General features: G+C 42.3%; 1 protein-coding gene across 3 annotated transcripts in view; it reads left to right on the top strand.

Moving 5' to 3' along the window:
* mettl4 (methyltransferase 4, N6-adenosine) overlaps window positions 1–16678 on the top strand; it is a 50611-nt gene extending 33933 nt beyond the window's left edge. For 2 of the 3 annotated variants that reach the window (XM_072559234.1, XM_072559235.1), the window contains one exon: window positions 14810–16678. In XM_072559234.1, coding sequence (XP_072415335.1) covers window positions 15065–16372 — 1308 coding nt within the window. In that variant the 5' untranslated portion in view covers window positions 14810–15064 and the 3' untranslated portion in view covers window positions 16373–16678. Of the gene's footprint in view, window positions 1–12063; window positions 12117–14809 lie in introns of those variants that run through there. The other variant, XM_072559236.1, reaches the window with a different exon arrangement.
* Window positions 16679–16867: the final 189 nt, after the last annotated feature.

The raw sequence follows: 16867 nt of genomic DNA, 5'->3' as shown, positions 1-16867 counted from the left end.
AGCTGACCTTGTCCCAAATGCCCAGACACTGTGTATGTGTTCCTAGTATAATACAGGTTGTCAGAGTGTTCACTCACTTTTGTGGGGGATCATCATAGCCTTGCTTAATCCTGTGCTTGTACAGCAGCCACACACGCACTTTTCATCATGGAGTCAATTAGCCACTGATCAGGAGAATGACTGCCCACCGTCTCGAAAGAACAAGTCAGGAGTGTGATGAAATACAATCCATATGCCAGATTGGTGCAGCTGTGACAACACTCAAAGAGCTCGACACAATGAAGGCAGAACAGCCCCACTTGATTGGCACCTCATCCACCACTGCAAACGTTCATTCCGTTCATTACTGAGACACAATCGTAGCAGAACAAACCATCTACACGATGCTGCGTAGTAATTCACAAGATTCAAAAGGCTGGATTCCCAGAATAGCAAACAGTGCACTACTATGCTATCAGGAGGCTTGTAAATGACACTGAATAAACATTACAGCCATAGACAATACTGGATACACACGACAAACAATGTGGACTGAAAAGACAAGGCACAATGTAACTTACAACTAATGTACAACCTGGATTGTGAAACAGGTGAAGAATAAAAGTTACAGAGATCTTATTGAGTTCTATTCCCAAAGGCAGATCAAACCAATAGCCTCAATCACAGAGAATAAGGAGGCAAGTCTTGAATCCAGCAGAACAGAGATTGAATCCTGTGCTATTGATACCTATCTGATACTCTCCAACCAACTGAGCCAACAAGTCTCCCAAGGAGTCCAAGATGCTGTGGCAACATTTGTGTTTACATGTATATTGTTGCCTGGAGGCATGGACAATGATGGTAGAAGCTCCAATTTATGTCATCACATGGATGATCAGGGATATCACCTGCTGTTACTGACTGTCATTGACATATTAGATTACTTACAGTGTGGAAACAGGCCCTTCGGCCCAACAACTCCACACCGACCTGCTGAAGCGTATACCACCCAGACCAATACTCCTATATTTACCCCTTCACCTAACACTACGGGCAATTTAGCACGGCCAATTCACCTAACCTGCACATCTTTGGACTGTGGGAGGAAACCGGAGCACCCGGAGGAAACCCACGCAGACACGGGGAGAATGTGCAAACTCCACACAGAGAGTCGCCTGAGGCTGTATGTTGTAAGGATTACCAGCTGCATTATGAATGCACCTTCCTTAGCTATCAAATCCTAGAGTGGAACTTGGACCTGTAGCTTCTGTCTCAGAGCTAGGGATGGACCACTGTACCACAAAACTTTTCCTAACCATAGGATGTTGCAAAATGTTGTACATCCAAGCAAGTTGTTTTGAAGGAACAAAAGCAGAAATTGTTGGGAAAACTCAGCAGGTCTGGCAGCATCTGTGGAGAGAAAGCAGAGTTAACATTTCTGTGCAAGCCAACATAGTATCACATAAACGAACATCTTTCACAGGATTTCACATTTATATTAAGCTTTTACTGAGATCAATTATGGCATGAATTGTCTGAATCATAAAAAGACGATATATCAACACAAATTAAACAGCATTGAATGGTAGCAAGAAAATTAACTCTGAGTTCAATTCAGAGGTGAAATTACGGAATTAAATTTGATTTTATTGTTAACAGTCAGTCACCCTGAATATAGGATACATGGCAGTCAGTTTACCCAGAACATACTCTCACAATTGGAAACATAGAACATAGAACAGTACAGCACAGTAAAGGCCCTTTGGCCCTCGCTGTTGTGCCAACCTTTTATCCTATTCTAAGATCAATCTAACCAATGTACGCTATATTTTACTGTCATTCGTGTGCCTATCCAAGAGTCATCTAAATGCGCCTAATGTATCTGACTCTACTACCGCTGCTGGCAGTGCATTCCATGCACCCAGCACTCTCTGTGTAAAGAACCCACGTCTGACATCACCCCTAAACCTTCCTCCAGTCACCTTAAAATTATGCCCCCTTGTGATAGTCATTTCCACCCTGGGAAAAAGTCTCTGGCTATCCACTCTATCTATGCCTCTCATCATCTTGTACTCCTCTATTAAGTCACCTCTCATCCTTCTTTGCTCCAATGAGAAAAGCCCTAGCTCTCTCAAATATTCTTCATAAGACATGCCCTCCAGTCCAGGCAGCTTCTTGATAAATCTCCTCTGCACCCTCTCCAAACCTTCCACATTCTTCCTATAATGAGATGATCAGAACTGAACACAATATTCTGAGTGTGGTCTAACCAGGGCACTATAGAGCTGCAGCATAGCCTCATGGCTCTTAAACTCAATCCCCCCTGCTAATGAAAGTCAAAACAACATACACCTTCTTAACAATTCTATCAACTTGGATGGCAACTTTGAGGGATCTATGGATGTGGACCCCAAGATCCCTCTGTTCATCCACACAGCTAAAATTCCTGCCTTTAACCCTGTATTCTGCATTCAAATTCAACCTTCCAAAATGAATCACTTCACACTTTTCTAGGGTGAACTCCATCTGCCACTTCTCAGCCCAGTTCTGCATCCCGTTAATGTCCCACTGCAACCTACAACAGCCCTCTACACTATCTAGAACTCCACCAAACATCGTGCCATCGGCAAACTTACTAACCCACCCTTCTACTTCCTCATCCAAGTCATTTGTAAAAATCACAAAGAGCAGAGGTCCCAGAACAGCAATGGTCACCAAGCTCCATATTGAATACTTCCCATCTACTACCACCCTCTGTCCTCTATGCACCGGCAAATTCTGTATCCAGCCAGCCAAATTCCCTGTATCCCATGGCTCCTTACTTTCTGAATGAGCCTCTCATGGGGAATTTTTTTTTCAGTATTGGTTGATGGATAAGTACATGCCAGGTTATTGGGAGAAATCCCTGCTCTTTTTTGAACTACTGTCATGGGAATTTATTTTATATCCATCGAAGAGGGACAGTGGAGTAAAAACCAAAATAACTGAAACACTCTGCAGGTCTGGAGCAATAAATAGAGTTAACATTTCAAAACTTGTTTTTGTGTTTGTTTCTATTTTAATTTCAGATTTCCAGTATTTTGTGATGCAGCCTTGGTTTAACATTGCACCCAATGGCAGCACCCATAGACCCTCAGGATTACATTTCGATGTCAACCTTGATTTTATGCTCAGATCTCTGGACTGGACATGTTCCTCAATCTAGGAGTTGAGTGAGGGACATGGTGAGAAGGTCTTTGAGATCCATCAGTAAGTTGTTGGCTTGTTCGACCTAATTACTGTTCATTAAAAAAAAACCCATGTCATTGTGCATTATTTTACCCCATTTGCAGCTCAGAGACTTGTCATATAATCAGAGTAAGTGGCATAGTACTTACTGGACTGAAGCACTGTACTTATTATAAACAGTAGTAACAAGACATAAACTTTAACAGTAATGATGTATAGCTTACCTGTGTAGTTGAGACATATAGAGCAGGAAGGAGGGAGATTCTAGTCTCACTCTGTGCTGTGTTAATCAGTCTCGGTTATAGTAGTTTTGATAGAGGGTGGTTGATGCATTAGCTATGCAGAGGGATGAAATTAGATTCTTTCTTCTGATCACTTTCTAGCAATCCCTTTTGGATGGATGGATATGTGAAGATTGTGTGAAAACGGGGATAGATTTAACTGAAAATCAGTTAATTGCTCACCCTCTCTCATCACAGTAAGATGGTTTGCCACTCTTTATCAAGATTCATAGATGAGAGGAATGAAAGTCACTTGGCTGAATCAGAATTTCACAGACAGAGGAGTCCATTTGAAGAGTGTACTTGTACTGACTCTTCCAATCAGTTCTTCAATCAGCACCACCTCCCCCTATCCCTGCTTTCTCCCTATAATTCTTAAATTATCCAATTCACATTTGCAATATTTTCATTGACTCTGCTTCCACTATCTTTTTCAGACAGTGCATTCCAGATCATCACAACTTAATGTGTGAGAGATACTCATCTCTCATCAGAGATTTTAGCCAATTATCTTCAATCTGTTGGTAATTCCCCCACCAAACAGTTTCCCCTTATTTACTCTATAAACATTTCTCGGAGGTTCTATATGCTTTTAAAAAGTACTATCGGAGCATTAGGGAGAGGAGGAAAAGAGACTCGGAATCTAAACTCAGGACATTCTATCCAGTCAGTGGTTTACTTTTGAAATGTAGTCACTGATATATTGTAGAAAACATGGCAGGTTTCTTTAGGGCACTTGAACCCACAATATTCTGAATGAGAAAAAGTGTGCTCCCAACTCAGCCATAGGTAACCTAACAGAGCAAAGAATAGAAGAAACTTCAGAAGAAAAATATAATGTAATAAATATATAAAGAATACAAAATGCAGAAATTGGCATAGGTTCAGGGTGAGAGGGGAAAAATTTTAAAGGGACCTAAGGGGCAGAGGGTGGTGTGTGTATGGAATGAGCTGCCAGAGGAAGTGGTATAGGCTGGTACATATACAGCATTTAAAAGGCATCTGGATCAGTGTGTGAATAGGAAGGGTTTACAGGGATATGGGCCAACTGCTGGTAAATGGGACTAGCTTAGAGGCGGCTATCTGGTCAGCTTGGACGAGTTGGACCGAAGGGTCTGTTTTTGTGCTGTACATCTCTATGACTCTAAATTCAGCAGGTCTTCAATGAAGCATCACTGGACTTGAAATGTTAACCCTGCTTTAATCCCAAAGATGCTGCCAGCCCTGCTGAGTTTCTTCACCAATTTCTGTTTTTGTTTCAGATCTCCAAAATCCACAGTTCTTTATTTTATACAGGGTACACTTCTGTCCTGTTGCAATTCCTCGCTGAGAGCTCAACTTTCAATGACTCAGTAGCGCCACTAGCAGGAATGTGATCATACTACACCTTTGTGCCTGTTACTCATAATAAACACCAGTTTCTGCTCAGAGAGAAATAGAGTTTAATATTTCGGGTCAGTGACTTTTCATCAGACCTGGAAAAAGGTAGAAATGTAAGAAGTTTTCATTAAGCAAAAGTGGAAAGGGTGGGAAGATGAACAAAAAAAGGTCTGTGATTGGTTGAATATTGAATTGAATTGATTATCACGTGTACTGAGGCACAGCGAAGAGCTTTGTCTTGCAAGCAATACAGGCAGATCACAGAGTTAAGTAGCATAGGTAAGTAAATAATAGGTAAACAGTGGCAAAAACAAAACACAGGTGCAGGTGAATGTTAAGAGTTTGAGAGTCCATTCAGTATTCTGACAACAGGAGGCGAGAAACTGTTACGAAACCAGCTGGTGCGTGTGTTCAGGCTTCTGCACCTTCTCCCCGATGGTAGAGGTTTTAGAAAAACATTTGCAGAGTGCGATGGATCTTTGAGAATGCTGGCGGCCTTTCCTTGACAGTGGGCCTGGTAGATGGATTCTATAGATGGGAGGTTGGCCTTTGTGATTGTCCGGGTCGAGTTCACCCTCTCTGTAACTGTCTCCGATCTTGAATGGTACAGTTGCCATACCAGGTAGTGATACATCCAGACACAGTGCTCTCTATGGCGCACCTATAAAAGTTGGAAAGGGATTCGCCATCATGCCAAATTTCCTCAGCTGCCTGAGGAAGAGGAGACTTTGTAACCAGTGCATCCCCACGAAGAGTCCAAGAAAGCTTGTTGTGAATGACCACCCCCAGGAGCTTGACACTCTCCACTCGTTCCATCTCTGTGCTGTTAATGTGTAAGGGGGGGCATGAGAAACATCCTGCTGAAAGTCAATAATGAGTTTCTTGGTTTTGCCAGCATTGAGAGCTAGGTTACTCTCAGTGCACCATTTTTCCAGGTCTTCCACCTCCTGTCTGTAGGCTGTTTTGTCACCATCTGAGATTCGATCGACTATCGTGTCATCAGCGAACTTATAAATGGCATTAGTCTGGTATTTGATGATGCAGTCATGGGTATACAGTGAGTACAGTAGGGGATTGAGTACGTACCCCTGGGAGGGTCCAGTGTTGAGTGTTAGTAAGGATGAAATGTTGTCCCCAATCGTCACTGATTGTAGCCTCTGGGTTAGGAAACTGAGGATCCAGTTGCAGAGAGTGGGGCTTAGTCCAAGATCACTAAGTTTAGTAATCAGACTCGAGGGGATAATAGTGTTGAAGGCTGAGCTGTAGTGAGTGAGTAGGATGGTTATGTAGCTGTTCTTGGTGTCAAGATGTTCTAGGGAGCAGTGAAAGGCAAGTGATATGACATCTGACATGGATCTGTTGGTCTGATAGGCAAATTAGAGTGGGTCAAGAGTATTGAGGAGGCTGGAGTTGTTTAAGCCATGACCAGCCTTTCAAAGCACTTCATGACCACTGAAGTAGTCATTGAGATCTGCTGCCTTAGCCTTCTTGGGCATTGGGATGATGTTGGCCCTCTTGAAACAGGCAGGAACAGTGGCCTGCTGCAGGGAGAGGTTGAAGATGTCCGAGAAGACCTCTGCCAGTTGATCTGCACATGCTCTGAGTGTACGGCCTGGTACTCCATCTGGTCCCATCGCTTTCCTTGGATTCACATGAAGGAAAACTGATCTCACCTCTGATCCATTGACTTTTGGGATAGGTTCGCCAGGATTTGTCGGAATAGGTGTTACCTCTCTGCTGAAAATCTGCTCAAAGCGAGCTTAGAAGGTGTTGAGATGATCTGAGAGGGACTTGTCATCATCTGCTATCTTGCACTGTCTCTTTTTAGAACCTGTGATGTCATTCAGTCCTTGCCATAGTTGCCGGGTGTCTGTCTGGGTCTCTAGTTTGAATCGGTATTAGTCCTTGGCTGTCTTAATGGCTCTGCGAAGGCCATACTTGGATTCCTTATACTTGAGTGGGTCTCCTGATCTTACGCCTGGTTTTTAGTAGGTTCTGTATGTCCTGATTCATCCAGGGTTTCCTATTGGGGAACACCCGGATTGACGTTTTCAGGGTGCAGTCCTCCACACACTTGCTGATAAAGTCTGTGCCAGTGCTGGCGTACTCGTCCAAGGTACCTGCGGACTGTTTGAACTTGGCCCAATCAGCCGATTCCAGACAGCACAGGAGTTGATCCTCTGCCTCCTCCAACCAGCACTGGACCTGTATCTGCGAAGGGGGGGTCTCCTGCTTGAGTTTTTGCCTGTCAGCCGGGAGAAGAAACACGGCATTGTGGTCAGAGTTCCTGAAATGAGGCGGGGGGGGGGGCGGGGGGGGAAGGAGCAGTGGTACCTGGGCAACACTTTCCTTAGATTGGCTTGAAGTCGCCAGTTACAATAAACAGGACCTCGGGGTGTTCTGTCTCCAGGGTATTAGTGGTGGAGTACAGCACATCCAGAGCTTCCTCAACCTTTGCTTGTGACGGTATATACACAGCAGTTAGTACAACAGCGGTAAATTCCTGTGGTAGATAGAAGGGGCGGCATTTGATAATGAGGAATTCACGGTTTGGGGAGCAGTGGCTGCCCAGGATTGCAGAATAAGACTTGCACTTTTCATAATCCCAGGTTCTCCCAAAGTAGTTTACAGCTAATGAAGTGTAGTTGTAATGTAGCTAAAGCAGCAGCCACTTTGCAGATACTTGTTGCACAAACAGTAATATAATAATAATATAATAATCGGCAGAAATCTGTTTTTAACTAATATCTATCCCTGAATAAATATCATTAAAGTTTCGTGCAAAACAGCTCTGTCATTCTTCAAAATAGTAGGAGGCATCTTTTACATCTACATAAGATAGCAGTTGGGACCTTAGTTTATTGTCTTACACAAAATACCTCCCATAGTACAACCCTCCAGGGGGCGTAACATCTAGAATTTTGAGCTTAAATTTCAGGAGTGAAACTTGATCCCATAACTTTCTGAGTAAGGTCAGAAGTCACACAACTCCAACAGGTTTATTTGAAATCACAAGCTTTCAGAGAACTGCTCCTTTATCAGATGGAGTGACCTGACGAAGGGGCAGCGCTCCAAACACTTGGGATTTCAAATAAACCTGTTAGACTATAACCAGGTGTTGAGTGACTTCTGACCTTCTTGACCCCAGTCCAACACCAGTACCTCCACATCATTTCTGAGTAAGAGACAAGAATGCTACCGCTAAACCACATCGCCACTTTTACAAGTGCTCTGATTCTCCCAAGATGCCAGACTGGCTACTTGGCCAGGGTGAGTGGCCACACTGGATTTTGGCTTCACACAACACCTATCAACATTCACTATCTGGCAAAGGGTCTACCCGATTGATATTCGGCTAGTCTGAGGGCTGTTCTTTTCTGTAGCCTATACTAGGTCAGGATCTATGTGTGGCCCTCAGGGCCTTGGTCCAAAGGACAAAAAACTGAACTCCAGAGGTGAGGTGGGAGTGACTTCTCATCATCAAGACAATATTTGACAGAATGTGACATCAGGGAGCCAAAGCAGAATTGGAATCGATTGGAATCTGGGGGAAAATCTCTATTGGTTGCAGCGCAAAGATTGTTGGAAGATAGATTGTGATTGTTGGAAGTCAATCATCTCAGTCCTGGAAATTCACTGCAGGAAAACTTCAGGATAGTGTTCTCTGTTTAACCATTTTAGCTGCTTCATCATTGACCTTCCTTCATTAGAATAGAAGTAGAAATATTCACTGATAATGCACAATGTTCAGCACTGTTCATCATTACTCAAATACTGAAACAGTCTGTTCCATACGCCATACAATCTGGCCACCATCTAAGCTTGCTATAATTAGTGGCAAGTGGATAAAGAGTGGAGTTGGAAAAAACACAGCAATCTTTATTCAGTCTGATCTCCAGCATTTACAGTTCTCTAATGAGTGGTGAGTAACATTGAAAATTGTCTGGATACAAGGGTGATGCAAGCAGATGAAATAGTACAGGTTGTTCTCCTATAAACACACATTTCATCAACGCAATTTGACTGAAATGCAATTGGTGAATTGGGGAAAGATTTTTTTAAAATACAAAGTCCTGTTGGCTATTAGGCGATTCCATCTACAGCACTAGGCGTCACGGTACGCTGAGTCCAATCAAGGTGTTTACTTCAGGTCAAGCAAAAGAGGTTGGATGATGACACAAAGTTTTTTTCTGACGTTATTGTTGATGTTTTTAGAATTTTTTCAGTAGAAAAATTTGGATCTCAAGAGTCTCCTCACTCTGGACAATGCACCAAACCATCCTCCACCACTGGTGAACTTCCTGAAAACATCAAAGTACTACTTCAAGCTCTGAACACAACCTCTCCAATTCAACCCATGGACCAGGATGCAACAGCAGCTTTTAAAGCTTTTTACTTAAGGCGCACATTCAGGAAGCTGATTGCAGCTACTGAGGGGGACAATGAGTGTTCTTCAATGTTGGAAGAGCTTTAACATTAAGAATGCTATTGACATAATTGTGGAGACCTGGGGTGATGTCAGTCAGGACTGCTTGCATGCAGTTTGACAGAATCTTCTCCCAGATTTTCTTCATAATTTTAAAGGCATTGGGCCATTAGAGGAGCTTTGAGCAATCAAAGCACATTGTGTCGCTCTCGCAAAGCAAGTTGGATTTGCAGAAGTGGAGACTGAGGATATCGAGGAACTGCTTCAGTCCCATTGTGAAGACCTCTCCATAGCTGATCTACAACAACCTTTTGCTGGGGAAATTGAAGCTCAAGATGAAGACAGTTAAGTCCAGGATGCAGCATCCCGAAAACATTCCACTTCTCTTTTGTCTACTATCCGGAGGGAAGTTGAAAAGCAGTTGCAGCCTCTTAGAAGACAATGATGACTATGCAGAGTGCAGGAGGATGGCAGTTTGTGGCATAAAGTCTTATGTGTCACTCTATGAACAGCTTCTTCATGAAAGGAGAAAGATGGAAAAGCAGCAAAAACTAGATGCTTTTAAGTCAACACCCAAGAAACAGTCTGAGGTCAATGAACCACAGCTATCTACCTCTGAACTAATTTTTTTCGTTTTAACCCTGCAACTAGAACTGCACCTCAAAGTGTTGATGATACTGATGATAACCCTCAGCCCCTATCTTAATACAGCACTATAACTCAGCAGACTCAGAAACCCCTTCAAGTTACCTTCCAATTTTTCTGGATAAAGTGCTAAATTTATGACATTATTTCATTGAAATATATGATTTTAACATTTACTTAGACTGCACTATATTTTGGATTAGGCTAACTACAATTTTTGTTTTAATTTCTACTGATATTTTTGGTAGTTCTCCCCAACCCTGTTTTTCCCATTGACCCCATTATTTCTACTGCGCGGTTTTCTGTAATGCGAGGTTACATGAGAACACAACTAGCATGTTATAGAAGACCAGACATTCTCAAAGACCAGACTGTACTCTCAAGGAGGAGTCAATTAAATACTTAGAGCCATAATCATAGAGTCATACAGCATGGAAACAGATGGTTCAGTCCAACAAGTCAACCACATTCTCAAACCAAACTAGTCCCACTTGCCTGCATTTGGCCCATATCCCTCCAAACCTTTCCTATTCATGTACTTATCCAAATGTCTTTTAAATGTTATAACTGAATCTGCATCTACCACATCCTCTGGTAGTTCATTCCATACACACATCATTCTCTGTATAAATAAATTGCCCCTCATGTCCTTTTTAAAGCTTCCTCCTCTCTCCCTAGTTTTGAACTCCCCCATCCGAAGGAAAAGACCATTTCTATTTACCTTAAACCTCCATAAGATCACCCCTCAAGCTCCTATAATCCAGTGAAAAAAAGTCCCAGCCTATTTTTTTTAATAACGCAAACCTTCCATTCCTAGCAACAACCTGGTAAACTCTCTCCAATTTAAGAATATCCTTCCTATAGCAGGGCAACCAGAACTGCACAAAGTCCTCCAGAAGAGGACTCACCAACATCAGGTACAATCTCAACATGACTTCCTAACTCCTTTACTCAATAGTCTGAGCAATGAAGGCAAGTGTACTAAACACCTTCTTCATCACCCCACCTACCTATGTCGCAAATTTCAAACAATTATGTATTTGAACCCCTATGACTCTCTGTTCTACAACACCACCCAGAAACCTACCATTAATTGTACAAGTTCTGCCCTTGCTTGTTTTACCAAAATACAATTGCTCGCATTTATCCAAATTAAACACCATCTGCCACTCCTCAGCCCATTGATGAAATTGATCAAAATCTCTTTGTAATCCTTCAACAAGCTTCTTCACTTGCACTATTTTAGTGTCATCCACAAACTTACGAACCATGCCTCCAATGTTCTTAACTAAATTGTTTATATAAATGACAAACAAAAGCAAACCCTGTATCAATCTGTAGGATACCACTGGTCACAGGCTTCCAGTCTGCAAAACAACCTCCACCACCACCCTCTCTCTGTGTCAAGCCAATTTTGTATCCAATTGGCAAGCTCACCCTGCATCCCATGTGATATAACTTCACTAATTAGCCATCCGTGCAGAACCTTCTTAAAGGCTTTACTAAAGTTCATGTAAACAACGCCAGAAGTCACACGACATGTTTATTTAAAGTCACAACCTTTCAGAGCACTGCTCCTTCATCAGGTGACTTCACCTGGACTATAACCTGGTGTTATGTGACATCTGACTTAGTTTGCCCCAGCCCAACATTGGCACCTCCACATCAAGTCAACAATGGTCTGCCCTCATCAAGGCAAGAAAGTTGTAAATCTGTGGGGAAAGAGCAGGAGAGCAAATGTGACTAATTGGTCAGAGCTTTCAAAGTGAGAGTAAAGTCATATGGTCTGAATCATCTCCTGTGCTATAATACAATGGCAATATTGTCATTGTCTTAACTTCCAGGACTAAGTGAGTCACTGAGCAATGTTTTAAATCAACAATAGCAGCAGAAGAAAATTCCAGAGTGTAAAATTCAAACACTCTAGCCTTTCGCATTTATTAAAGGTACAGTCTAATCAGCTTATGATATAACTTCCTCTTCCTGTGATGTAACTTCCTACTATGAGTTGGGCTGTTTGCATGCTGGATGAGGAAATAATTACCTAGTCAGTGTTTATTCATTTCGATGGTTGAGATTTGGACCTGTTAAATTCCTAGTTCCTCAGCAGAGAATCAAAAGGAGCAGCTCTGGAAGAGTGGTGCGCAGAATCCTCTAATAGAGACTGCTGTAGTAAAGTGAGTGTCACATTTCTTTTACACTATGTCCCAGAGAGAATAATGGACAGTTACATTTTGATTCTGTGCTAGAGGAATTTCCAAAGATTCATTACAACCCCAGTAGTGTTATTGCTGGACTAGTCATCTAGAGACTCAACTAACGTTCTGGAGGAAAAATAAACCCCAAAAAATCGCAGATGCTGGAAATCAGAAACAAAAGCACAAATTGCAGGGAAATTGCAGCAGAGAAAGCTACCAATCTTTTCTTAGCTACAATCAGTTCTGAAGAAGGGTCACTGGACCAGAAACGTTAACTTTGCTTTTGGTCCACAGGTGCTGCCACACCTGTCATGATTTCTCATTTCTAATGTTCTGCGAACCTGTTTTTGAATTCTGCCATGGCAGATGGTGAAACTTTGATTGAATTAAGAGTTCTGACCATGAAATCATTGCAGATTGTAAGGCAAAGAACCATCCTGCTCACCGATGTCCTTTAGGGAAGCGTAGTGCCATCCCATAATCACTGGATAAGCATATGGATGAAATAGGCTTCAGATTGGTTCCACAGGTTGGCACAACATAGAGGGCCGAAGGGCCTAGAATGTTCAATGTGCCTGGTCTAGCCCATATGTAACTCCAGACCAACCAGCAATGTGGTTGACTCTGGTAATTTAGGGATGAGCAATAAATGCTGGTCTAGTCAATGCTACCTGTGAGCGAATAAAAAAACTAAACCAAAGCATGTCTGCCTACACTGGAAGATGTTACAATGCACAAAAACATGGGAATAGGAGTAGACATTTAATGCCTTGATCGGTTCTTATATTCATTTAGATCACGGTTGATTGGTATCTTAATACTTTGGTTATGTAATCTTCACACCTTGCTGAACAGGAGATCTGATGTATCACCTTTGATATATCTACAAAATGCCTCATGCTTGACTAGCTGCTCGAACTCTGAGGCAGAAGATTGTGGGTTCAAGTTTCACTGCAGAGATCTGAGCACAAAATCCACGTTGCCACCGCAATGAAATACTGAAGGAGTGCAAGAATGCTTGAGGTGTTGAGGTTGGGATGAGATTCTTAAACGTGTCTGACCAGTCAGGTTGCTTGGTACTATTTCAAAGAGCAGGAGCACTCCCTGATGTTCTTGATCAATACTCACCTAAATCAGATCATAGGGTAATTATCACATTCCTGCTTGGAGGATCTTGCCGTATGCAAGTTGGCTGTTGCATTTCCCTCTTCAAAACCGTCTAGATATGTGTTTCAAAAATACTTCGATAGGTAGCTGCAAACAAATCCATTTTCTATTTCAAATTAGCAGTTTCATAGCAAAAATTTAACAAATTAGAAAACAGGATCTTGCACATATTCAGAAAATGTCTTTATTTAGAAAACTATTTCCACTAATACATCACAACAATAAATTTGAAATTTGAATCCTTTCATTGTTCAAGTAGTCCATGTCAGATCTGACAAATTGTATAGATCATTGCAAAAACAAAACACACAGAAAAAAGTTAGACACTGAAAGGGAGTCCCAGTTTTGCTACATTGTAGACTAACTTTGACTCCATTGTATGAGAACTGCAGTGGTAATGTATCCTTAGTCCTACCCAAAGTCGGTTTAATGTTATTTTTCTCCCTCCAGTGATAATCTTATTTATAAGATGAAAACAGTTGAGCTAGACTCTAGAACTTCAAGCCACAGGATTACCTAGTGCCTCAGTGTGCAATTATGTTGCAACAGCTGAGAGCAAAACTGAATGGGAATTGTTGATAGAATTGCATACCCAAATATTTTAACCAATAGGAAGGAATTGTTAGAAGTTGTAGAGAATCTCTGCGCACTGACCCAACATCCCAAAAACTCTGGAACCCATGAAAAATTCTTCCCCCACTACCACCTTTAAAGTAATTATGAAGTCATCAGACCAATCCGGTAGGGAGGGAGTGTGGGAACATTTACTTTCGTGAAACTGTGAAAAGTATGTTCAGTTTCATCTTTATTAGGGGTACATTTCAGAAGGAAAAAGTACTGCTTTGCTTTTAAAAAAACTAAACCAAAGCATGTCTGCCTACACTGGAAGATGTTACAATGCACAAAAACATGGGAATAGGAGTAGACATTTAATGCCTTGATCTGTTCTTATATTCTTTTAAAATAAACTGTATTTTAAGCATTTCTAACATCATTGTCAAGGCAAAGTGAGGACTGCAGATGCTGGAAACCAGAGTTTAGATCAGAGTGGTGCTGGAAAAGCACAGCAGGTCAGGCAGCATCCGAGGAGCAGGAAAATCAATGTTTCGGACAAAATGTTCCGATGAACCTGACCAGGTTTTGAAAATGGGAAAGGCTCACAATAAATGCCAGTTAACTCATCTTAACAAGGCACAGTGTGGTTACCCTGTGGAAGGTGCTGTCCTCATGTCAAATTGCACTACAACTGTTGAGATTTTACTACAATACTTGTCAAATCAATGTTTGCAGGGAGGATGCTGGACCTGAGTGAATCAAATGGTCAGTGTGACGTAGCTATCTCAGTTATACAATAATCTAAACTATGGCACTAACCCTTATGGTGTATGGATTATTTATTGTGCTTTCAAAATCTATTTTATGTTTGGTCCTCAAGAATAAAGTTTGTGCTCAGTCATCATAGTCTCATTGCAAACTAACTTAATTTTTTTGGATTTAATCCACAGATTTCCATACTGGTGTTCGGAAATTTCAAGTTTACAACTGAAGTAGCAGCTAATAATTTGCTGAAAACCGATTTCTTTGCACACCTTTCAAACAAGTGAGGGCGGACAGGGGAGAAGCATGTTTGTGGAGGAGAGCTGAGTCAGTGGAGAAAGGGAAGTAGGCGAGTTAATGGTGAAAGAAGAGGCTGGGTTATCAGAGTGGAAGTAGGAATCAACACTGAAATTCTACACTCTTTATTGCAAGTGTTGGCAGTGATGTCTGTGGTCAAGAGCGACACTGTGGGATGGCTACTGGATCACCAAGCCTACGTCAACCAGTCATACAGATGCTGCCACCACATGCCACCTGATACCCGATGCTGTAGATACATTTTCAAGGCAGCATATTTTGACATTGAGAAGCCCCACATTGCTGACACAGAAACAACAGGAGATCAAGAGACAGTGTGTGGAGACTCAAGAACAAAAGGTAGAAAGCGCAAGAGGAAACGTCACGCACTGAACCAGGGAGAGGTAGAAGCACAGGAATACCATAAGCAGGTCTGCCTGGCTATTCGGAGTGGCACCAGAAAGCTGATAGAGCAAAGCACGGAGCTTGGGAAGCAAGGCATAGTCTCAAAGGTACCGGCTGGAAGGGAATGCATTAAGAAACAAATCAGTCTGGTGGTTGCTGACTCTATGTTGGTGGAGCTCTGCTCAATGGCAAAGCAGATGGCACAGGAACAGCACCAGCCTGTGCAGGTAATAAGCGATGAGGCAGATTCCACAGCAGACCTGAATCTGCTGGGCCGCCTGACTGAAAACAGTACAGACTGTGCCAGAATTGTAATGTTGATGGGACAGAGGTACTTGCTCCCACCACACTCCAGTTTTCTCCTGTCAGATATCTCCTGCATGGAACCCCTCTTGGGCTACAAAAAGTATGACGTGATTACTTTGGACCCACCCTGGGAAAATAAGTCAGTCAAGAGAAGCAAAGGCTACAGTCACCTCTTCCCATGGCAGATCCAACAGATTCCTGTGCCAGAACTCTCGGCTCCAGGCTGCCTGGTGGTGAGCTGGGTCACCAATCGGCAAAGACACCTGCGCTTTGTCAAGGAACAGTTATATCCCAGCTGGTCCGTTGAGGTAGTTGCCGAGTGGCACTGGGTGAAGGTAACCAGGCATGGAGACTTTGTCGTCCCTTTGGACTCTACCCACAAGAAACCCTATGAGATCCTGGTTCTAGGCAGGTATAAAGGAAGCTCAGGAAGACAAAATGGTGAAAATGCCACCGAAACAGCCATAGTGCCTGACCACAAGCTGCTGGTCAGTGTTCCCTGTCTCCTTCATTCTCACAAGCCGCCACTTGGGGAGGTGCTGAAAGGATTGACCAGACCAAACCCAGACTGCCTGGAGCTGTTTGCCCGAAATCTGCAGCACGGATGGACCAGCTGGGGGAACGAGGTACTTAGATTCCAGCATTTGGACTACTTCCAGGAGTTTGACATAGGAGGAGGAGATAATGACTGCTGTATTCTCAGATATCAGTCATCTGCACCAGTCATTCCTCCCTCTTGTTAACAGCATCTGAATCAACTGTGGGTCTTTGCAAAAATGCATTTTTTAAGGGGGGGAGCTGGCTCTTCAGTGCAAGGAGCTAAAATATTATTTTTTTGTATTGAGGCATAATTGTGCATAAATAAATATTTTAAAACTGATTTTTTTTTCCCTTTCTTCAGGGATGGAGATTTCTGTTTGAAATCTGATTATTGCCAAGACTTTTATCACCATTCATAATATCCCAAAGTACTTTCCGGTCAGTGAAGCATTTTTGAAGTGTAGTCACTTGTAGGATATACAAGAGCCAATTTTAATATTAAGTCCTGTAAGTTGCAATATGATGGCACTGTAATAGTGTCCCTATCTTTAGGCTGAAGACCTTGGGTTCAAGTCCCACCTGCTGTTAGAGATATGTCATAACATGTCAGAACAGGTGGTTTTAAAATACCTACAGCAATGTGATGAACAAATAACTTTTTCTACTGATGTTGGTTGAAGGATAAATGGTTGCTGGAT

This window comes from Chiloscyllium punctatum, chromosome 40, assembly GCF_047496795.1.
Source record: "Chiloscyllium punctatum isolate Juve2018m chromosome 40, sChiPun1.3, whole genome shotgun sequence".
NCBI lineage: Eukaryota > Metazoa > Chordata > Chondrichthyes > Orectolobiformes > Hemiscylliidae > Chiloscyllium > Chiloscyllium punctatum.
This window is presented reverse-complemented; position numbering and strand designations above follow the sequence as displayed.